At 36.5% G+C, this 24,611-nt stretch overlaps 1 protein-coding gene across 5 annotated transcripts in view; it reads right to left on the bottom strand.

Annotated features, from left to right (window-relative positions):
- Positions 1 to 24,611, bottom strand: part of LRCH2 (leucine rich repeats and calponin homology domain containing 2) — a 91,227-nt gene that overhangs the window by 18,244 nt on the left and 48,372 nt on the right. For 3 of the 5 annotated variants that reach the window (XR_004230628.1, XM_031944939.1, XM_031944940.1), the window contains exons 6-15: positions 21,812 to 21,945; positions 21,238 to 21,325; positions 19,055 to 19,166; positions 18,786 to 18,883; positions 18,608 to 18,666; positions 14,643 to 14,750; positions 9,086 to 9,163; positions 6,978 to 7,046; positions 3,218 to 3,266; positions 3,022 to 3,138 (exon numbers count right to left, since the gene is read on the bottom strand). Coding sequence is in view for 4 of the 5 variants with exons in the window: in XM_031944939.1 (XP_031800799.1) it covers positions 3,022 to 3,138; positions 3,218 to 3,266; positions 6,978 to 7,046; positions 9,086 to 9,163; positions 14,643 to 14,750; positions 18,608 to 18,666; positions 18,786 to 18,883; positions 19,055 to 19,166; positions 21,238 to 21,325; positions 21,812 to 21,945 (912 nt within the window). In the remaining variant the exon portion in view is untranslated. The remainder of the gene's footprint in view (positions 1 to 3,021; positions 3,139 to 3,217; positions 3,267 to 6,977; positions 7,047 to 9,085; positions 9,164 to 14,642; positions 14,751 to 18,607; positions 18,667 to 18,785; positions 18,884 to 19,054; positions 19,167 to 21,237; positions 21,326 to 21,811; positions 21,946 to 24,611) is intronic. The other 2 variants (XM_031944941.1, XM_031944942.1) reach the window with 1 other exon arrangement.

Raw genomic sequence — 24,611 nt, 5'->3', positions numbered from 1 at the left:
GCACAATCTGACCAATTCCTTACAAAGAAGTCACAAGATCAAAGAATTAGAGCTTCAAGGATTCTAACTTTCTCATTTGAGAGACGATGAACAGAAAGATGAGAAACTTGCCTGAAAACCCAGCATACCAAGTAGATGTATAAATTTGAACTCAGATCCTCTGAGTATAAGTCTACCATTCTTTCCACTGTAACACAGGAAGATTGCTCTCAAGTTCTATCACACACACACACACACACACACACAGTCATCGGAGTGATCAGCACCAAGTAGCAAATATTACCAGCAAAAAGGATCAGCAGATTCGGCTGACATCCTGACATTAAATAATTTCCTGGATTACATTTTAAAAGAAAATGAACCCCTTCATACTTGAAGTTGAATCCAATTGTTCTGATCACTACAGGATGCCACTAAATGCACTGAGGCACAATTAGGCTCGGTGGTCTTGAAAAACACTAAGAAGTCACCCCCAAACACATAAAGCAGTGCCAGGAGAGCCGATTTCCTCACCTAATGTAGCATTATTTGATGGCAACTTCATTGCTTCCGAACTCCTTTGAAAAAGTTTATCCATCGCTTGCCCACAAAACTGGCAGATTCAGTCACTTACTGAAAACTCCCTTAGAAGAATGACTTTATTAACACTTGCTTGCTTACAGATTGGAAAACCATAAAGCTCTCGTGGTCTATCAGTATTTAAGTTGATCAGACAAAAAGAAGCTTCCAGATACATTTCATAAAGTTACAGCAATAAAATAACTCCAACCGATGTGTTACTACTCAGCATGTTAAATGATGCTTCTCTTAGATCCAAATTTTCTCTTTAGAGAACCAAAACTCACTGTTTAAAGAAATTCAAGTTCAAATTAAGTTCAATAACAGATCCTGTGAAATCTTCTTAATTCTCAGGCAACTGAAGAAGAAAGAGAACGTCTATCTTTTTTCTTTTCTTTGACAGAAAAGCAATGAATAACTACAAAGCATTTCAACTATGAAAAAGTATCAGTTCTGAATAACAGTCCTGAATTAATTTAGAGTAAAAGCTGTGAATTCCAGGGCCGTCTGTGAAATGTGCTCACAGTGACATCTTGTGCCTAGGAAGAAACATTGCAAATTTCTCTGCTAACCAACTAAAACACAATCAAACCTCTCTACATTTGGTCTCCATTCACTGGGAATTTGTGATAATGTGAGTGTAATCCTATAAAGTAAAAAAGGGGAGGGGCTGTAAAAGAAAAACAGATTTTCCAACATTTTTGACGAAAAGACAAGAAAAGGATAGGAACTTTGAAATATCAACACAGGAATTAAGAGAAGGGTTAATTTACTTGAGTTATTAAAGGAGACTGCGTGATTTTGTAGTGTTAAGATTGGAGGAGGAAGGGAGGAGAAGAGAATAAGGGTCCTTACAGGACCTTAATGACCTCAAAGGGTACTAAGGGAGTTAAATAAGATAAATAGAAGTAACTGTGTCTCTTCTGAGGATTTTTAATGGGGAAAAGAAGGAAGAGCCAAATGAATACACTAACGTAGAAAGGAAGGAGGGAGTAGAACTTGCTACTTCTCAAATTAAGGCTGTTAAAAAGAACATACAAACATGAAGGAAAGGGACCAGAAAAGCTAGATGAACTTCAATCTTAACCAATCTTGACATACATATTCGTGTGTTTGTACTCCCAATTTTTCTTGTAGAAATAGGCCAAACTCAACAAGCAAGACTGGAGGGTGGTAGTACATTAAGAGAAAGGATAATAGCATGAAGGGAATAGCTATAAGCAAAACAAATTTCGTGATCCAGAAGAAATTAAAAAGAAAAGAATCAAAATCTCAAGGAGCTATCCACTAATTAGGAAACGATCAAACAGTAATATGTGAATATCACTAAATATTTTTGCATTTTAAGAAATGATAAAAGAGACTATTGCAGAGAATCCTGGATGTTCTGAACTGACTGAATCTTTAAAAAAATGTTCCAGCAGAACAATTTATACACGGTTAACACAAATATTAAAAAAAAAAACCTATCAAAAACCAGCTTTTAAAGAAATCCTTATGTGTTGTCTTCAACAAAATCACCAGCCACATTTACAATGAAATCTTTATCTGAGCAGAAAAGTGATGGGCTTAAGATACAAAAAAAAATATATTTTTTTAGATGTGACCACTGTGGGAATTGTGACAACGTTTCTGTGTACAAGTATTTCTCCTCACTCTCTCTGCTCACATTTGGCCTCCATTCACTGGGAATTTGTGATAATGTGAGTGTAATCCTATAAAGTAAAAAAGGGGAGGGGCTGTAAAAGAAAAACAGATTTTCCAACATTTTTGACAAAAAGACAAGAAAAGGATACTGGGTTTACAATCAAAAATCTATTGAAGGTAAATATCACTTAGTGAAGTTTTCAAGAGTTTGAAAGCACAGAGTACGAAAGGAGCCTTTAATCTTCCCCCTCCTAGCCTAAGTACTTCAATTTTAAATTAGTCTCCTTTCAATGTGAAATCATATGCATGCCCTCCTCCTATCATCTCACTGTATCTTTATGCTCTCTCTCCGTGACCATTTGGTAGCCATAAAACTGAACAAAGTTCCTTTACTCTGTTCCTGAAGCCTTTTTCTTCTTCCTATATTCCTATATGTCTCAGAGTACTTTGAAGCTTGAATATCTTTAAAATACCCTAAGACTTTTAGAAAGCCCTATATAATGGCAGGAAATTCTATCCAGAGCTCATGTACCTGATGATGGAAGGCTATTAATCAAGTGATCTCTCCACCTTAGCTTATAACAATAAAGACCCTCAATCTGAGCTGTTCCTAAAGTTTGCAAACTGTGGTTCTCTTAACATGACATGACTGATTTTCAAATTACTTTCTCTTATCAGACATTACTAGATCACCTATCAATACTACATGTTCTAACATTTAATTTGGTCAATATGTTCTATTGTAAAACAATGACATTTACAATAAAAGTAACAAAATGAACAAGAACATAGCACATTAAAAAAAAAACTAGATACCTTGAAATATTCTTTTCTAATTTGCTTGCTTCGCCTCCTTTCTTCATTCTGCCAGATTACAGGTTGAGTTTCAGGCCACTGCTGTTCATCAACTGGATCCTTTTGATTTCCTAAAGGCTGTAATAAAATAATGTCTTTTAACTATGCAAATTAGTGCACAGTGAGGAACGTAATAGCAATTTAATTTCATCTTTACCTGCCACATGAAGGGTGACAATGCGGAATTTACTTCATCTGCCAAGACACTAAAAAATTAAACATATCTTGATTTGTTAAAATCCTTGGAAAGATCTTTAAGTGTACATTTAGTTAAAAAGCATGTTTCATTATTAAGACACCATTTTTATAATAGGAATTCTCTTTTGTTAAATAAATTCTTTGATAAATTTACTAGGGCCTACCCTTTTATTTCACTTCCTAAAATCTGTATTACCATAAAACCTCAAGAGTTCGAAATAAATATGCTCTACAGAAACCAGCCCATTGTGTAGGAGCATTTACAAAGTAAGAGCTCTCTGAAGTGACAGACAGAGGCAAAGCAGAGAAAGAACCAGGCAGGAAGAACTGGATACAAATTCCTCCACCAATTAGCTTGAGCAGCACTAAATTAAGTAACCCTGGACAGATCCCAGACAGATGCTGGACTATGGGCTCAAGCTCTCAGTTCCTTGAGCAACTTTTGAAGTCGAAACTTACACAGAGACTGTAAACTTGCAGCAATGACATCACAGGACCATTCTGACCAGACCACTCAGAAAAAGCCCCATATGCCAAGCATTACTCTAGGCACCTGAGAGCTGGAGACAGAAGTTCAAATACTTCTAACCCCAGGAAAATATTCTTTTATGGAAAAAAAGTGGTAAAGACTCACAATGAAAGACAAGAGATCATTTCAGCTCTGTTTTCATGACACTGAAATAATTAAAAAGTCTTAAATCGATCAATCATTAAACTGCTCTACATATCAATTTAGCTGAATGACTGCTTTTCTATTGCATTTCTGAAGTGTTTTGGTTTTAGCCAAGGCCACATTTCCTAATATTTATATTGTGTCACAATGTCTACACAGGTTAAAACAAATTCTTCAAGGGGAAAAAACATTTGTGTGTTGAAGGGGAGGGCTTAAGAGGGATTTTTTTGGAGGGGGAGTTCCAGGAAAAGGAGAGTATCTTGTGCATTTGAGAAGAGGTGAAGTTTGGAAGAAAGGATAGACTTTGAAAAAATATGGAAAAGAGAGAAGGGAAGGGAAAAAATGTGGCTGCTGCTTATGCAGTATTTTGAAAGAAAGGGTGTAACTGACTGTGCTAAAGTCTAAATGCTACTAAAATAAAAAAATTAAAAAAAAATTAAAAACCCAACAAATTACATTCTGGGGCTTTAGGCCCTCAAGTGAAAATCTAGGAAAGGAGGGAATCTCTTCTCCCTTTTTAAAGAAAGAAAATTAAAATAGCTTCAATATCTTTGTAAGATAGTGTTTTAAGTGGAGTTTTATAGGTCTCTGATATAGTTAGATGACACTGGACAAGTCACTCCACCTGTTGACCTTATCTTTCTCATCTGTAAAATGAAAATTATAATAGTGCCCACCTACCTCTCCTGGCTGTGTGACAATCAAATGAGATAACATTTGTGCAGTGCTTATTTAGCATAGGATCTAGCACATAGTAGGTACTATATAAATGCTAGCTATTTTTATTACTACTTAAAATAGGAGGTTGCCTAACAAACAGGTCCAAGTTGTGTGAAAGTTTCTTGAAGCACACCTTGTGTGCAGTAACAACACACCCACCTCTTGCTCTTTGAATATCAATGTTTGTAACTCATAACTGGGCATGCACAGCTACTATGGTGGTACAAACTCTCAGGTACCAAAGGGGGGACAATGGAGAATCACTGAGTAAAGGGAGAAAAGTCTCACTGGACACTCATTTATTAATAAACTGGCTTCACCAAGGCATCTACTACTGTCTCACTGTAAACTCAATTTGGTAAACTTGAGCATCAAACCCAAAAGCACTCACAAGGGCTAAACTTTCATAGTGACCAAAGCCACATTAAAACAAATGGTGGCAAAGATCTTGGCCGGATATCATACTGATTTGCATTCTGAAAATTCAAGGTAAAATAAAATTAATTTTTATTACCTAATAAATTATAATAACTATGTAAATGTTTACTTCTCCTCACCTACAACAGGAGTTCTTTAACTAGGGTCCAGGAATTTTTTCTAAGTATTTTAATAACTGTATTTCAGTATAATTTCTTTCTTTTCATGTTCTTGATTTTATTCACATAAAAATATTCTGAAAAGAATTCCAAAGGCTTCATCAGACTAACAAAGAAGTCCAGGACACACACACACACACACACACACACACACACACACACAAGTGTTCTATATACAAACTATCAAAAATATCGAATAAAAAAAATTCTCATGTATTTTCATTGATGAACATAATTTTCAAAATTCTCAAAGAGCACAAATCTTGTTTTATTTACTTACTTTCACCAATATTCATAAAGAATTCTTTCCTTCCATTGTTACCATTAAGGAAAAGAGATCTGAAAGTTGCAAGTGCCCTTAAAAGTTACCATATTCAGCAGATAGAGTGGAAAGAGTGCAGGCTCTGGAGACAGAAAATTACTTCAATTACCTAAAGATTGGACTAGCTGCCTCTTAAGGACCTTTCAGCTTTGGATTCTGGGACCTATGAGCCTATGAAATCCTAGCCCTTTCTTTTACTGAGAAGGCAAAGATCAAGTGATTTTTGTCTTATAATAAACAAACCCCAAAAGTTTTGCATCCAGTATACAATGCTGTAATTATGGAGACATACTATACAAATTGAAAATTATTCTATGAGTGAAAATAAGAAAATGTAAATTAATTTTGTGGTGAGTCCAAAATAAGTCTGGGAGACTTCCAAAGATCGGTTTGTGTTCTTTGTGATGATTTTTGTGTGATGATTTTGGGGGGACATCTATCCTTTCTTTCTAAGTGACTCTTTTCTATGAGGCAGATTCTGGACTCAGAATGTTCTCCACCCTCACATTCATCTCCATGGCTTTTCATCTTCTCTCCCTTCAGTAGTTTTGACTCCCTAATTTCTACCAGTCAGGACAATAAATTACATACCCTGAGGCCAAACCCTCAGGGTCCCAGCTTTCATGCGTCTTCTAGGCTTCATCTGCATTGTGCCCATAGTCACTGAGACCACATGTGCGGACAAAGGGACTCAGCAAAACTATTTTAAAAGGACAGAGGTGCTGAGTGTTGAACTCCAAGTCGGGAAGACTGAAGTTCCAGAGACTATCTAGATACGTGACCCTGAGGAAATCATTTGGCCTCTCCCAATCTCAGTTTCCTCATCCGTAAAACAAGAAAAATAACACAGGATTTCTGAGAGTAACGTGAGATAAAATATATAAAATGCTTTGTGACTGCAAGAGATATCAAAATGCTAGCCATTCTTACTATCCAGATCTACATGCAACTATAAGAATGAACATAGCTTACAAGGAGGAAAACTGATACTGTCTACTTGAAATTATCATTTATCTAGTCAAAAGGCAAATATGAACCCAGCTGGAGAACAAATCAAGTGTCCTTTTGTTTGTTTTGCTCCACCACAAAGCATTTTTATCGACTACATGCCATGTTTGCTTTTTCTTCTTCATCTGCTGGACCAGTCTGCGAACCATTTATAGGGAAGCAAGCAAGTCACATAAGAGCCAACCAAGAGGTCACTACTCCCAGGATCTGCGAGTGTCCTGGAGGTGGCTCCCCCTACCGGTGCTTTGGAGCCAGGCTGTGACCAAAAAAGACTATCTCTTGGCAGAGGGTCTGCAAACAAACTTCCCTGCATTTAAGCTTGCCCTTGAGTGACAGGCAACCAGGAAAAAAAGTCACCATAAACAAAGAAGCACTGACATGGTTACATATCTTTGTATACCTTTTTTCAAATTCCACAGTTTGCTTAGGTCTGTTTCTTGGGTTTACTGAAGATGAATGATTAAGAAGCCTAGAAACAAAACAAATCGAAATCAACATTTATTTGTAATAACTAGAGTACAAACTCATCAATAATATCTTTAAGTTACAGTGAAGTCAAAAAGAAAATTGCTGGGAAACAAGTTGGGGAAAAACCATTTAGAACAGTGGCTTCTAATGAAAGTGGCAACTTTTAATAGGAATGGAGCTCACGGAGCCTTTCAACCCCCTCTGCAGAAACAAGGCTCTTCTTTTAAGCCTGAGGCATCTCCTAGTCATTATGCTCATGTATACCTACCAATTCCAGCTGAGAAAGCCAATTTTTCCAAGACAGAAAAAAAGAGAGGAAAACATGTTTTAGGTGCTAGCATGACTGATTTAGAATGTATTTTAATATAAAGGAAAGCACAGTATATGCATCTGACAACCAAAAGAGACCATAAACACAGTCAAAAACGCTGACAGCAAACTAATAAGCCCTTCCATCTATGGCAGCTTTACCACACTCAAGCTTAATTCTCAACACTAATTTATACACTTTAAATTTTTCAAAGAATATGATAGGATAGAGTTCAAAGAAGAAAATGATAATCCCACAATCTTTACTCTCACTTGGAAAATCCTTTTTGGATTCCCAGCAGTCTCTACCTGGAGCTTAGTGCTTGAATCCTTGACTCTAAAGCTGTTACCTTCAATTGTTCCAGTACCAATATGGTTAGTAAAACAGCAAGGATGTGCAGAAATTTGACGCTTAAATCTCTGAGAGTTCAGAAAAGTAAAATGAACAAAACCAACTGCAATTTGGGGGCTGTGTCCCATGATCTAAAAACGGGGAGGGCATGACGATGAGCCTTAGAGGGCACAAAGTCACATAAGACTCTGAATGTAGCTGCCAGTTGGGAGAGGAATGTCAGGGAAATTATTTCCCAGCAAGATCATTTTCAAGTGCAACCCCTTCACCAACATTCCCAAGTTTTTACTGGATGACATCAGAGTGATTTCATAGATGGCAAAATAACCGGATAAAGGTCATTTAGTTAAACATTAATTTTAAGGGCCCTTGAAATTCCTTAATTAGAATTTCTCTAAAATGGTACTCTATTTCTAGAACAAACTAGATTATAAGCAATCCAATAACTAATCCACATGGTGGACATCCCTTTGATATAACCCCACAGAGGAAAGCCCATTCAGGCAATTTAGAATAGCCAAATGCTAGTGCTATCAAATATCACTTAACCCCCTCGTTTTACACACTGCGAAACTGAGGCCCAGAATGAAGGCTAGTGGTAGAACCAGCTCAAGACTAAGCACACAATTTCTCCTAATTCTTAGTTCAGAGTTCTTTCTGTCATCAAGAAAATGGGGAAACAGCTGCCTCCCTTCTCCCCTTCATGAAGAAACATGGGTTCACTTTCTGCTTATGCTCCTTTTGTAATTTTGGAGGATAAGGATCAGGTCGTGAGCAAGTAGCTAAGGGTGAATGGGCAATATTGTCCCACTACTAAGTGACAACATGCAGAGAATCAAGGTTCTGTTACCCACTGCCATCTACCCAAATGAGACCCAACCATAGCTAGGAGAGGTTATGCTTGGGATATGGAAGCTAAACATCTGGCTGTCTAGGCATATCCACATAAGTCTGACTACATTCCCGAGATAAACAATAACATATGTGACATGTTTGTTGGCTATATATTAGGTCTTAGGCATACCTCTGTTCTCTTCTAGAAATGTATAATTTAAAGCTGACTGCTCATGCAATAGCAATGCAATCAGGCTGTGACATTTGGCGATGTCAATAAAGAAATGTAAAAATAGTGAACTCTCGAAATTTCTCAGGAAAACATAACTCACTCTGTTTAACATTCTAAGTGCCTTGATAATGTCATCTTTAGAAACCTGTGGCACCACACGCTGATAAACTGCTATGATCTTATGCCACTCACTAAAAATGTCACTAATCCAGACACAATTAATAGCAGTGTTCCAAGCTAAAGTGTACTTCCAAAAGTTTTTACAATCAGTTGTGTGAAAATGGCCCTTTAATACTTCACCAACTTGAGATACCTTGATGCACGTCCTGCTGCTCTGGTCCTCTGGAAGAGTTTTTCACTGAATGATGTTCTATAACTTAAAGGTCTCCGTCTGTATTCACATTTCCCGCACATCAACCAAACCCAAAGATGGAAGAAGTAAGGAGATATTGATGGGAGAGGACAGGGAAGTCATTAGTACAGCAAGGAAAGAAGAATGGAGAGATTTCAAGAGTAGAAAGAACTGAGCGATTCGTTATACAAGGCAGAAGTTAATCTGATGACCCTCGAATTGAAGTTTTCACAAGGGTTTTTCAAAGCCACATAAAATAGCTATGCACATCACCACTCTAACCCCAAATCAAAAACAATATTGCTTAGTCAATTTAAACAGTGAGTGAAGTTCAATCGGGGATTGATCTCTGTGACTCCCGATTGCTGTTATGAGTTATTTTACACAATACTTAGTACCACCTCCTTTTCTAAACAGGTCAAAACTTTCACGTTGTCTAAAAGCAAATAAAAAGATGGCAAAAAGAGACATATAAAAGAATTACTATGCTATTGAATAAATTGACATGACTGAAAATGCTCTGGAATAAGGCCGGCCAAGTGAAATGATGCAATGCACAGACCCAAATGTATGAGAAGCATTCCTTTAAAACAGGCAAATGAAATGCAACAAGTCTACATGCTAGGAGCATCAAATCAATTAAGGAGACTGGTGGCATGCTTTAAAAAAACACAAAAAGACAAGCAGCAACTATTACTATCATTTCCACTTTTGCTGATGATCCTCGGATAATACATCACTTGTCTTATAATGGTAAGTGGGAGTAAGGTGGGGGAATTTCTGATAGGTTGTTTAAAATATCTGCAAACTAAATAATTTTTTAATAAAGGCTGAAAATTTTCTTATAAAGGTTGCACTTTATCATCCCAATTATTCTCAAGGAAAAAATCAATATTTTTAAAATGATTGTTTCAAATACATGCAAGAACAAGGTTTAAATGGACAGCAATATGATCAAATGGAGATGTAATAATTTAGAATAGGCAGAGAATTTTTAAAAAGGGATTAGACAATGTATATTTTTAGAAGAAAAATGTGCCTAAGTAGGCAATAGAACATAAAATCAATCCATGAAGAAAATTCAGAAACTATTTTATGCTTCTTGGGTTTGCGATGGGCTGGGGTGGAAGGGAAGGGAAGGGAAATGTTCAGATTTTGATTACCTAAAATCTTTTCCTACTAATATTCAGTTACAAAACGACTACTCGATGGTTTATCTAATGAAAAAATGTTGATTGTTTGCCAGAATCTCCATGTCAGTCAAGACCCTTTTGGATGCCTTCAGGAATCAACTAGGTGGTGAATGCTCAGAGAATCAAAGAAAAATAATTTCCAAATATTTTGTTATTGTTCAGTCGTGTTTAATTCTTCATAAGCTCATCTGAGCTTTTCTAGGCAAAGAGATTGAAGTAATTTGCCATTTCCTTCTCCATCTCATTTTACAGAAAAGAAAACTGAGATACACAGGGCTAGGTTATTTACCCAGGGTTACAATGTACGATGCTGAATCTGAACTCATGAAGATGACTCTTCCTAACTCCAGGGCCAGGACTATGTCCACTGCACCACCTAACTGTCCAATTATTTTTCTTAGTCAATTGGGGTTAAGTGACTTGCCCAGGGTCATACAGATAGGACGTATCGTCTGAGGCCACATTTGACCTCAGGTCCTACTGACCTCAGGGCCAATACTCTATCCACTGTGCTGCTTCTGTCTAATTTTAAAATGCACTCTGAACAAAATGGTTTCTGGAAGAAAATTGTCTATGATATCTTCTTCAATACCAACATCTTTGGCATTCTGTGCTCTTTGGAATTAGCTTCATCAATATCCCCTTCACTAGTAAATTGACAGTATGTCTTGATTTTCCCTATTAACTAAGCAAGTGGTAAGTGAATAGTTAAGTAATTATTCAAGGCAACCAACATTAAAAGTAAAGACAGCTAATGCACTCTGGTAGTCAAGGATAACCTCTAGGAGGAAAGATTTTTTCTAATCAAATACAAAGATGACAAAAACAAATGGGACAAATACAATGAGATCTGAAAAGAAAAACAGCTTGGGAAGTCATTAAGATCATTTCTGCTGTAAAAAAAATAACTCTGCACCCATAGAGGGGAAAGCTGGAAGGTAAAAGAGAAATTCTAGAGGGTATGATGAGAGAGGGCGGAGACTATACCAATGTCTCTGCAGAACAATCTGTTCTTAATAATCATACTCAATTTAAGCTTCTGCAATTACATCCAACTGTCAAAAAGAAGCCAAGAATATGAGCATCCACCAGAAATTTTAAGCAGAGCTGAATACTGGAAGCAGAGGAAAGCAATCTGGTCAACAAAGCACCAGAATCCAAATATATGATCTCCTGAACTCTGCCTCAACATTGGCTAAGAACAAGTATCAGGACAATTTAACTTACTTTTTTTTGGAAGGAGAAGAGAGGGGCCTGTGATTTCACTGGTACAAAAAACTTCCTCAGCCACTGGGGATCCCTACATCTCTACAACTTATATCCACGCAGAGCTGTTGAGCAGCATGTCAGTGACTTACCAGGGTCATATGGCTAGTGAGTCAGACTAGGGCTTCCTAATTGATTAGAGAGGTCTCTGGCTACTCCACCTCACTGCCTCTCTTAAAAGTCTATTTAACCTTCTAAATACATTGTAAATGGTGGAAAATTAGCCAGCTTTCTCACTTATCTCACTAAGTTGTTGAGTTTTTTGCCTGTCAGTGCCTTTAAATATTTTGAATTTTGTTAGAAAATACTATAATTAACTTTCAACATTTAGTAAAAGACCCGAAAAGATCTTATAATTGAATGTTTTATAGGGGATAAGGAAATTTAATAAGAGAAATATCCAAGAAAAAAATCAACTTTTTCAGTCATCTTGCAAAGAGCCCAAGTCATTTCTTTTAAATAGCTATTTGCCAAATAAAGGTTACTTTCAGATAAGGAGGTCTATAAACTTTGATTTATTTTCCAATTAACTGAGCATATGCTGATTGTCTGCCCCATGTAAGGTCCCTTCCCAAGTGTTGGTTTTATATTAACTTTCAGACAAAAATTACTATAAAATTGCCATACAGTCCCTGTACAATACCTACAATATTAAAAACAGTTCATGTGAGGAGAAAGAGATAAATGATCAATTAACAGATACGGTGCTTAAAAAAGATTCACTATGGACATTTCTATTGTAAAACTCAAATACTTAATGGGGATGCCCAAAGTATCTCACAGCATATTGAGCTTTTTAGCGTTGCTTGGGAAATTGCTCCTCAAATGCATTCAGGCAACTGGACACAGCCCTTGCCACGGGGCCTCCTTAACCGGCTCCGATTCTCACCTTCCCCCATTCTTGAGTCCCTTAGTTTAAAAAAAAACAAGCAAATAAAACTGTCTTGCCACTAGATGATAAACTAGGAACCAAACTACTTTAAGCCCAGGGAGTAGTCAAATTAGGCAAAACTGGGCTGACCTCCTCCATCTTCATCTCTGAAATTAAGAAAAAAGCTAACAGGTGGCCAGCGTACAGAAAGCCCAATGGAGAGTAATCACGGGATTCAAGATGGAGAAATAAAGGCATCCCAGAAAATGGAGACACGAATGATACAAAAGACATAAATCATTAGGAAAGAAGGCACATCAGACATGGAGAAAGAGCACGGGCCAGTTATTATGCTGCTATTCTAAGGTTAGGAGTCTAATAAGTTTCTTAATATTTTAGTCCAGGCCTTTTCATAGAAGAAAACTAAAGGATATTTTGTATATCGGCATGCCATTCACTGACTATCCAAGAAAAAATTTTTTAAACAGCCTACCTGCAAATAAAAGATCACAATGACCTCTGAAAAGTGCACACATGATAACATAAAGCCTGGGACACCAGTTGCACCATTCCAAAAAGATGGTAACATTTTGGGGATTGGACTTGTGATTTCATTGGCAAAGAGAATTCTATCAATGCACACTGACACCTCAAAAATTTACAATCTTGAAGAGTTTCCTAAGGAAGAAATTATCTAAAGAGATTGTTTTGCTCAGGGTCACACAGCTGGTATTTGGCAAGGGTCAAACTTGAAGCCTTCTGACTTCAATGCTGGATCTCTGTCCACTAGGCAACACTGCCTCTCTTATGTTAATAAAAACAAACAAAAAAGACCTGTTGCTTTGAGAGTTCCTGTGCTACACTCCCGTGAGGATACAAGAGCCCAATAATCATGACTACTCCACATCTGCACCATTAAAAATCTTAAGATATCAGCAATTTCACTGCTATGTTGCCATCTAAAGCATGTAATTTCTTTGAATAAAGAGATGCTACATGAGCCTAACCTTGGTAAGGAAGGGAATTTCACTCCTTTTTTTGCCAATAATTAGGAAAGCTTTGCACTGATTCACATTCCCAGGACCTCAGGGCTGCCCGTGGCTGGGCATATGCAATACAGATCATGAAAAAAAGCAACAGGAGCCTATCAGCTTGAATTCTTTAGCACAAAGTTTTAGCCAATCTCTATCAGCTATATGATTCAAGGTGCCCCAAAGAGTTTTAATATTCATTTTAGAATCTTTTAAAGGCACATGATAATTATTCAAATATTTATTTTAAGCATACACAAAACTATTAAATGTTTCTTATCTAATATTCAAACATGCATGCAAACAAGATGTTTATGTGTATATGTGCACATACAAATATATACATATACAGGTGTGTTATAATGTTATATACACACACTCACAGAGGCTGTTCCAAGTCTTCATGCAGGTTGAAGCTTTAATAGCTTCAGAAGAATAAATGCTACAGGTCCAAAAAAAATATTTGAAGTTAGTTATTTCAGTGTTTGAAATACTCCTTGGTTTCTTATTAGACTCCAACTTTGAGCAATATGTTGCTTTAGTTGATTTTCAAACTTTGAACTTCCTCTACAGATTCACTGATCTCAGAAAATGTTAAAAATTGTCACAGTTACGATGCACAATGGCAAGGCGTTCCTTCTTATTATAATTAAAATTTTATCATTCAACATTCACAAAACTAAGTAAGTGTAAATAACACTTAAATACTTAAGCTTTCAAATGATGTTTTGGGTAAGTTTGTAGCATTTATGCTTCCAAAAATAATCAACGCTTAAAACTGCACTGGACATTGTATATTTGTACAAACACATACAAACACACACACACACACATACACACAACAAAAAATGTGTATATATTAAAATAAATTTATCACTTAGGGAGAAGTCACCCTAGAAATCTGAAATAAACTAAAGATTATTTTAAAAATTCCTGCCTTAGAAAGATTTTCTCTAAAATATATTCACATTTCTAAGCTATAATCACATACACACACATCAGCATACATTTGCCTAAATATTTCCCATTACATTTTCAGTAGTTATGCCCTTGAAAATCCTCCAAAGAGGGTCCAATGTTTACTATAAATCTAATATACTTTAAATAATGTGCTTAACATAAGCTTCCTATTTCAATCTGATGACTTCATTAAATACCTGTTCTTCTGCTCCTGCTGCAATAACTGAGCAGCTATTTTCCTTAAATCAGTAACTTCCTTCAAATCACCATCCTCTTCTTCTGCAAGGAATTGCTCTTTCTGAATCCTAAAAGGAGAGACAAATGCTGTTATGCCCCAGTGGATAGAGAGGTTAAAACAGGCCAAAAAGAGGTCATTCTACCCACTTTGGGAAATAAATACCATTTTAATTCTCCTTTAAACAATGTCTGCACTCTGAACACTAACCTGGATGGGCTCTCATAGAGCTGACAGTTTAGTGGGCCTTCATTTGAAATGTGACCTGCTGGCTATTTAAAGACAGTCTTGGCTAGCAACTCAATAGTCTATTGTGTTGCAGCTTCCACACGCATGTAATAAATGAAGGGCCACAGGAATTAGGCAGGAGTCAGTCACAGACATTTCCAAAGCCCTCACTCCAACTCTGGTAAGAAACACTGAGAATTTCCATATTAAGCAACTGAAATAGCTCAAGCACTATAAACATTCCCACTTGACAGAAGAAAAATTTCACACATCGACTACTTACTTCTGTTTTCTGACAAGAAAAAATGGCAACCAAAATATAAAAAGGTTTCAAAACTATACAAAATGCCAAATATAACTTTCAAATAAGATCAGCAAAACTTTCAAGAAAAGTAACATCAAATCAAAAAGCCATTGATATTATTCATAAAGGATAAATACCCAGGCAAAAAAAGATGCCTCTCTCCTTCCTTTTCCAGCTATGACGACCACAGCAAAACTCATCCAAGAACCAGTTAGTAATACCTTAAAAACCTTGAGAGTAGATGAAATTACAACATGAGAAGACCTGTTTAACTGTCTCTTCTATACCTTTCAAGTCACTATTGGTTCCCTCTGGAATCTAAGGCTGAGACAGTAAATCCAAAAGATACAGAAAAAGTAAAATCAGAAAAAGTAAAATCAGCCGGCTATTGTATTTAATTGCAAATGGGCAATGACAAAGACAGTGAAAAGTCTTGGTGCCAAGGAGAATGGTAATACGTTCCACAGAAAAAGAAGTGTGGAAAGAGAAAGAAATAGGTCCTGTTTTTCAATAATAATAAATAAATATTTTATAATGAATGTTGTCTGGATACACAATTAATAAATGTCAGTGCTAATGAGAAGGATTAATATATAATAAAATATTTATAATTAATAAAATGATGAATAAATATTATAATTGTAATGATGGATTCTAATATAGTAGAACTAATACATTATTATTATGAATAATAATCACTGTGATTGAATATGATTAATAATATGCCATCAGTCATTAAAATCATAAATGCATAAGATAAAAAAACATAACAATTGGTGTTATTAGCAATACTAGCATTTATATAGCACTTTCAAGTTTACAAAGGGAAAGGCCTCCTACAGAAGGTGATCTTTCTACTGAGTCTGAAAGAAAGCCAGAGATTCTAAAAGATGGAGGGGAAGAGGAAGACCATTCCAAGCACTGGGGACAGTAAGCCTATGCAAAAGCAGAGTCAGGATTTGGGATATGAGAACATGAAGCTTAGTCACGTAAAAAAAGAACGGAAAGATAGGTGTGCAGCCAGTTGTGAAGAATTTGAAATGGAAACTATTGGAGTCACTATGGGACCCCAAAGGTAAAAGGGAAACCCTGGAGTTTCTCGAGTTCAGAGATGGTGTCATCCAACCCACATATTTTCAGCCAGAACAGGAAGAGACTTGCAGCCGGCCAACAATAAGGAATCTGTTGTACAGCTGGATAGGAACTAGGCTGATGATTGTATGACTGGAGGGCATTGTGATAACGTGGAAAAAGAAATGAGGTGAGCTGGCAACATCCTGGGAGTGTGGGAAGAAGTGAGTAAGGAGTTGAGGGTGACTCGCAAACCAGGGAGACTGAAATAGGAACTTCAGAAGGCAGTGGCTTTGGGAGGAAAAAGACGATGATTTTTGTTTTGACCAGACCAGATTTGAAATAAATAATAATCAGAAGAACATTAATATAGTGCTTTAAGGTTTGCAAAAAGCCTTATAAATATCTCATTTGGGGGCAGCTAGATGGTGCAGGGGATAGCATGCTGGCCCTGAAGTCAAGGGGACTCGAGTTCAAATCAGACCTCAGACATTTTTAATGTCTTAGCTATATGACCCCGGTCAAGTCACTTAACCCCAATTGCCTCAACAAAAAACGAAAAACAAAACACACACACACACACACACCTACCTCATTTTGTCCTCACAATAATCCTGGAAGTAAGTGCTATTATCATCTGCATTTTACAGATAAGGAAACTGAAGCAGGCCGAGGTCAACTGAATTGTTTAGTGTTATATGCTACTGTATAAGAAAGCATCTGAACTTCTCATTTCTATGTCCAATCACTGTACTCAGAGTTGTCTCAGGCTCTTTTCAGGACATCCAAATAGACAGTGATGTTACAGATTGGGGATGAATATATAGAACTGAAGAGAGGTCATTGAACTCATAGGAGTTGATGAGAGAAGAGGATGCAGGCCAGAGCCTCAGAGGACACAGGAAATGGCATGAGAGACACTGTAGAGGGCCCAAACTCTGCAGAAGTATACCTGAAACAAGGATACTTACAACAAGGTATTTACTCAGTGTGATTGATGAGATGATGGTTCTCTAGTTTATAAATACTTAGCACTTAGCATGGTGATGTAATAATTGGCTAGTTCCCACATACTCTGTGTGCTAGAATGATGTAACCATATGAAGGTATCTAAGGGCTGAGAGGACTGGAAATAGGAACATTCCATCTTTGACCATCCTCCCGGTGGCTCTCCTGCCTCCTGCGCTCCTCCACTAAGATCAAGACTAGGCCAGACTGTGACAGAGACAGACTGTGAAGGAGACAGACTGAGAGAATAAAGACTTTAGACTCTATTCCTGACTATCCTCGTGGTGACTATCCTGCTGAGACCAAGGCCCATCCGGAGGACCTCAAGAAAGCTAGCCCAGACATTATAAGACACGAAAATCTAACAAAGGAGGTTGAGAAGGATCAGTCTAGAAAAGTAGGAGAATACCTAGCAAGCAGTCACAAAAACCCACAAAGGAGAAGGATCCAGAAGGAAATGGTGGTCAACGGTATCAAATAATGCAAAGAGATCAGAAGGCTGAGGAATGAGAACATGTCCATTACAAGCTCATTGGTAACTTTAAAGAGGGCAAGATGGGGGAGGGCAGGGACCTGTAAAGAGAACAGAAAGAAGAGACCTGGAGGCACCAAGTATAAATAACTTAGATTGCTATTCGGCACTAAGGCTTACAAAGTAATTTTCTTACAGCATCAATAAACACTTGGTGGATGAGCATCACATGGAGAACACAGAGAGTGGAGCTTAGAGAAATGAAGTGATTTGCTCACAGTCACAATCAATGAGTTAGAGATGAGATGCAAAATCCCATCTCTCAAGACTCCAAGCTCATCAGCATTTGCCTATGCCAAGAATATATAAGGTATAATATGTTAAGAGGTGTATTATCATGTTTCAAAAAGAAATGCAGACGGGCAAGGCTTTCCCTTTTCTTGTCTAGGCCCGGTCTCCATTGCCCTTCCCAACCACATCCACATCGCTGGGTGCAGATCTTGAGCCTTCCATCTCCTGCACTTATATTGTCTTCCTCCAGTAGAATGTAAGCTCTGTCCCCATTACTTAGCACAGTGCCTGCAACCTGGCAGGCATTCAATAAATGCTCTGTTCTCTGTCCAGATAGCAGCTTACGATGTGTTTTCAGTAATTTCCAATATGACTATGTCCCACAAGTATGTGAAGTAATAAAAAGCCAAGTTTAATCAAAAAAGGACACACAGATGAAATACAGAGCAAATAATTACACCTCAATTCTTTCAAATAAATATTTCAATTAGAATATCTGACAAATAACTACCATATAATTATTTTTTGAATTATATAGGTATCACGTGCTTACCTTTTCTCATCTCCCCATTCTTCATTCTTCTGAGATTTCTCAGAATATTTTTCTCGCCCCTTAAGTAAAAGAAATACAATTTTTATATGTGTTGTTAGGCCAAACTCAGATATTCAGTCCATTTTTGTGAGATCAAAGGAAAAATTCATTCACAGTAATGCAAAAATGAGATTCCTACCTTCAGAAAAGAGACAAATGATCCAATATGCACATCTCCTTGCTCAGGAACCGCTACATCTTCTGGGTTGGGGTCAATGTAATCATACACCTCCTGGTCTAGTACAGGTTTACATATATTAGAAAATAAGAATTTTATACTATCATTCTGCTTTACATCCATCATAATACGGAATACAGGCAGTCATTACATTTAAACCTGGCTTTTGAGCCCAGATCAACGCTAAGGAGTCGGCACCCAAAATAGGAAATACCCCATCAATGAACTACCTTTATGAGAATCAACTTTGCTTCCCATCAAGTGATTGTCATTTCTTAGAGTCTGGTCTCTGGTTGATTCTGATACTTGAGAGTGAAGGCTGATAGTATCATCATCTGATGGCTATGAGAAATAAGAGAGTAACAACATTGGGAATACAGCACAAAAATTAAGTTGCAACATATTTTAGTTAAATTGCATCTTTACTAACAAAATAAATATCAGAATATTTGTTATGTCCAGTTTTTGACAAAAAGTATAATTCTGAAAGATGCATTAGTCTACTTTTAAAATTGTAAATAAATTTAACCTGTTGAAATCCTATACCAAATTAGTACTGACATCCTTTTTTTAAAAAAATGAAATGATTCATGGTTAGGCAGACCCAATACAATAAAAATAACAGTTTTATTTACCTATTTAATTCAATATCATCCTAATTAAATTACCCAAAAATGATTTTACTAAGCTGGAAAGTATAATTAACAAAATACATCTAGAAGAACAAAGGGATCAAAAATATTAAAATAATTTAATGGAACAAAAATATAAATGCAGGTTTAGCATTATATTAAAAATGACGCTATAAAGTAGTAATTACCAAAACAATCTGGTAACTGGTTAAGGAGACTACAATACACAATAGCAAATGATTATATTAACCTTGATTTAAACTTTTGGGATAAGAATTCATTATTTAGTAAAAAGTTGTTTGGAAATCTGGAAAGTTGTCTGCAAGAAATTGGGCATGAAACAATACCTTTTACCATTTATCAATATAAGGTCAAAATGGATACGTGGCCTATATATAAATGGAGATATCACCTGAAAACCAGGAGAACAAGGAACACGTTATCTATCAGACTTATGAATGAGAACAATTTATGAATCAATAATAGTTGAAGACCATTGTGACATATAAAATGGATAATTTTGATTACATTAAATAAAAAAGGTTTTTGTACAAATAAAACCAATAAAGCTAAGATTAGAAAGAAAAAAGAAAATTGGGAGAAATTTTTTATATTCTGTTTCTTAAAGGTCTCATATCTCAAATATATAAAGAACTTCATCAAATTTATAAGAATATAAATCATTCCCCAATTGACAAATGGTCAAAGAATATGAATGGACAATTTTTCAATGAAGAAATCATATTAAAAATCACTACTGAATAGGGAAATGAAAATTAAAACAACTCTGAAATGACATCTCAGATCTCTCAGATTGGCTAAAATGATACAAGGAGAAAATGACAAATGTTGGAAGAAATGTGGAAAAATTGGGACATTACTACACTCTTAGGGGAACTGTGAACTGATCCCATTTTGGAGAACAATCTCAAATAATGCCCGAAGAACCAGTAATACCACTATTAGGCATTTTCCCCAAGGTGATTGGGAGAAAAGGAAAAGAGCCTACTATTTTAAAATGTTTGCAGTATTTCTCTTTGTGATGGCGAAAGAATTGAAAATTGAGGGGATACTTGTCAGTTGAGTAATGGCTAAACAAGTTGTGGTAAAAGATTGTGAATACTACTGTGCTATAAGAAATGATGAGCAGGTTGATTTTAGAAAAACATGGAAAGACTTGATTGAAATGAGAACTAAAAAACTGTACAAAGTACAAAGTAACAGCAATATTTTTTAAGAACAACTAAGTCATTTTGAGTATTATAATTACTCAAATCAACTACAAAGGATCTATCAAAGGAAGATGCTATCCACCTCCAGAGAAAGAAGTGATAAATAGAAAAATGTATAATATTTTACACACACACCAATTATTTTGCAAAAGTGAATATTGAAGACTATCTTTGCATATATTTGGAAAAATAAAAATCTGTTATAAAAAAAGTAGTGAGGGAGGGAGAAAAAAAAATAAAAAGGGCCCAGTTGAGAACAAAAGAAAACATAGAAGGAAGAACAGGACAGCGGGGTAGTTCCAAAAATGATGTGTAGTATTTATTACATAGTTTTTTTTTTCAAAAAAAAATCAAGTATGAAATGGAAAATCATAGTTTTATATTGAATCCTCTTTTAAGAACATTTAAGTTCAAAATGAATAAAAGTTTGTAAAAATAAATTAAATGAAAGAAAAATCCAAGCATATACATACCTCTTGTCATGTGCTTATTTCAAACTCTAAGGACAATTTTAAAATACATTTTCTCAGAAGAAAAAACAAGGCTTACTTCAGTTGTAGATAATCTTTTCTCTCCATTATCACTTCCAATACCAGAGTCAGGACCGTGGTTTTTATTTGGATAGAAATCTTCCATGCTATAAAAATATGAATTTAATGTTTTAAAGCCCAATTAGAGCATTTTTCCTCAACGTATAATTATATCTGCCACATCTAAAACAAAAAGAAAAAATATTTCCCCAGTAACATACCCTTCTTTTCTGAAAAAGCCCCAAATCCCCTGAATTTCAAAAAGGAAAAAACTGTGCTTCTTCTCACCAAACCTTTTCCTAAGCCCTATGTTAACACCTTTCTTTCCTTTTGTGTGCATAAGGAACCCCAGCCCTCGATACTCCATAGGCACTCCATAAATGCTTGCTGAACTGCACCTACCACCCAATTTCACAAAGCACAAAGCACAACAGGATGGGTTTTGGATACAAGACTTGTTCTCAACATTCCTTCAAGTAGTTATACTGAAAATATCAGTTAGGATTCATAATAGAGTTTTCAAATTAAGAAAATTATATACATATTTAAAGTTTAAATATTGCACAGTCCTGCCACTATTGATACCAACTTACCTGTCTGTGAGAGGCTGGGATGGAATTCTTTTACTTAATGAAGGAAGATCCAAGGAGTCTGGCTTTTTCTCTATTCTGCAACATGCTCGGATATTTAAGAATTTAAATATGTGTACTTTACCCTTTAAACATATCTGTCAGGGAACACAAGAGATAATGGATCTAACTCCAGAGTCCCAAGGGGAACCAACACTTCCCAGAGTTTTTATAAATTTGTTTTGTTTTCCTTCTAAAATCACACGGGCATATCAGTGTATCAAAATAGATTTTTTTGTATATTTCAACATTTTGTACTTTATTATCATAAATGAAATTTTGATTCCCTTAGCACAACCAACTGTTAAGTTTTATTGATACCTCCTGTTTTTGGAGAAAAGAAAACAAAAGCTTAACCATTTTCCCATCTGTTTCACTAAATTTTCTTCTTGAAATAACAGAGCCACAAGAATTTAAAACCATGGAAACATTTGGGGATTCAAAAACACTACCTATACTATTACGATAAAGGGGAAGATTGTTTTTTAAAAATCCTTTAAAATTCAACATGAATATGCTGAAAAATCTAGAGATAAAATAGTCTTACTTCTACCATCCACTGGAAGGTTTATGCCTTACTTCACAATCACCAAAACCAACTCTAGGATCTCGAACTCTGAAATTTCATTCTATGATCACGACCTCTCCCCCTCCTAGATTCTTCCTTCATTTGTTTTTTACCCCCCTTAATACCCTGCTTTATCTCTCCTTTCCTGTTCTTGATTCACAGCCTTCTACTCTTTGTGGTCTTGACCTGATGGCTAGACATTTCAACATGGCTCTCCTTTACCCTTGTGTCCTTTTTGGTCAGCGTTCCACCACTGGATAACCCCGATTCTCTACATCCACTGCAAACTGATAGTACCTAAGTTCAAATGGGCCCCTCCTTACAAAATCACGATCCTTTCTAGCTTAATGATTTCCTATCACATTCCTCACAACACATGACCTTGACTCCTGTTTCCCTGAGATGGTCTTCTGATGTGAAGCTACTTCCCTCCTGGCCATAGCTACGCTTCTCATTTGTTCCTCTGATCCATCCCTTCTAATCTCCTCCAAAATGCTATTCCATCTTCAATCTCTCCTTCTCTGTAGACAAAGAGGAAGAAAACAGTAAACTTATTCTCTCCCCGTTTTTCAAAACAAAATCCAACCTTCCAGGGCCCCTATTGTATCCCCAAGCTATTGTCCTATTTTTGTCTTCTACTTATAAACTTTTAGAAAGAGAAGTTTACACTTACAACCTCTATTACTTTACCACCCTAATCATACCCCAAGTCACTATAAATTTGATTTGTCTTCATTCTACTTAAAATTATCATCTCCAAACATCTTTCTTTCTTTCTTGTTTGCTGAGGCAACTAGGGTTAAATGACTTGCCCAGAGTCACAAAGCCAAGAAGTGTTGAGTGTCTGAGGTCAGATGTGAACTTAGGTCTTCCAGACTTCAGGGCTGGTGCTCTACCCACTGAGCCATCTGGCTGCCCCTCCAATGATCTCTTAATTGCCAAATCCAAGGATCTTTTTTCAACTTATCTAGTGGCTCCTTATCTGTTGTCTACAAAAAGAGAGCCTTCTCTTATTGAATACTCACGGTAATGCTGAATTTTCTGCTATTCCCTGACTTCTGTGAGCCTATTCAAGACATTATCTAGATCCTCTCCAGACTCTTCCTCTTCCTTTTTACCTCCAACACTGCCACCCCTGACATACCTTGGCCTACAACTAGTCCCTCTCACTGGTGACTTTTTCCTGTAGCCACCATTTCATCTCGATCTTGCTTGGACTCTCCTTCAGCCTACTCCTTCTCCAAGTCTGCCTCATCTTACAGGTTTCCCTCCCATAAACACCCTGCTTTCCAACACACCTGCACTTATTTTCTTCCTCCTTTAGGGTAGACACTGTCTTGACTGCCTATATTTGTATTGTCTGTACTTAAGGCAGTGCCCACTCTAGAAAACAGTGCTTAATCAAGGGTTTATGTATCCTCTCCTAAGCCTCTTGCTAGTTCCTTAATAGAGCCTTTCCATACAGCTTCCTCTTCTTCCTCCCACCTAAACTTGCTCTTCCCCTTTCATGCCCACACTACCTACCTTGAAAACTCACCTACCCCTTTGTCTTCAATTTTAACTCCCACCAATATGAGATGAGGTGACAATGGACATAAGGTTCGTAAGAATCCTCAAAAACCGTACAACAGAATCTCTGATATGAATCTATAGACAAGTCAACAAATATTTATTAAGCACCTGCTATGTGCCACGCACTGAAGATACAAAGAAAGCACCAACCCTCAAAGAGTTCAGTCTAATGAAAAAGAAAGAAAAGGCAAAGAGATAATTACAGACCATTGAATTCTATATGTCATGAGTTATATTAGCTCTCTAAGGAGTGCTTGGTGGCCTGGTAATGCAAAGTCAAATCCTCAGGTGTCACAAGCTCATGGATACAGTGGCAAAAAGGACCCAAAGACAAGAGAGTACAAAAGTGACCTTGCCCAAGATCCTATAGGTAATAGTCATTTAGTCTTTTATTATTATTTAGCAGTTATTATTTGCTGAACACATATGCCAAAATCTGGGAATACAAACCCTGACTTTAAGGAGCTCACTCTCTAATGAGGGACACAATATGCAAGCAACCATTTACATACAGATATACATCTTGATATTTACTGGTAGGTACAAAGGCAAATGGAACAACAGTAGTAGCACAGTGACTATAAATTGCAGAGAAGGTGCCAACTCATAGTGATGGGGGGAATT

This window comes from Sarcophilus harrisii, chromosome X (genome assembly GCF_902635505.1).
Source record: "Sarcophilus harrisii chromosome X, mSarHar1.11, whole genome shotgun sequence".
Taxonomy (NCBI): domain Eukaryota; kingdom Metazoa; phylum Chordata; class Mammalia; order Dasyuromorphia; family Dasyuridae; genus Sarcophilus; species Sarcophilus harrisii.
The sequence above is the reverse complement of the archived record's forward strand: the minus strand, read 5'-3'. Positions and strand labels throughout refer to the sequence as shown.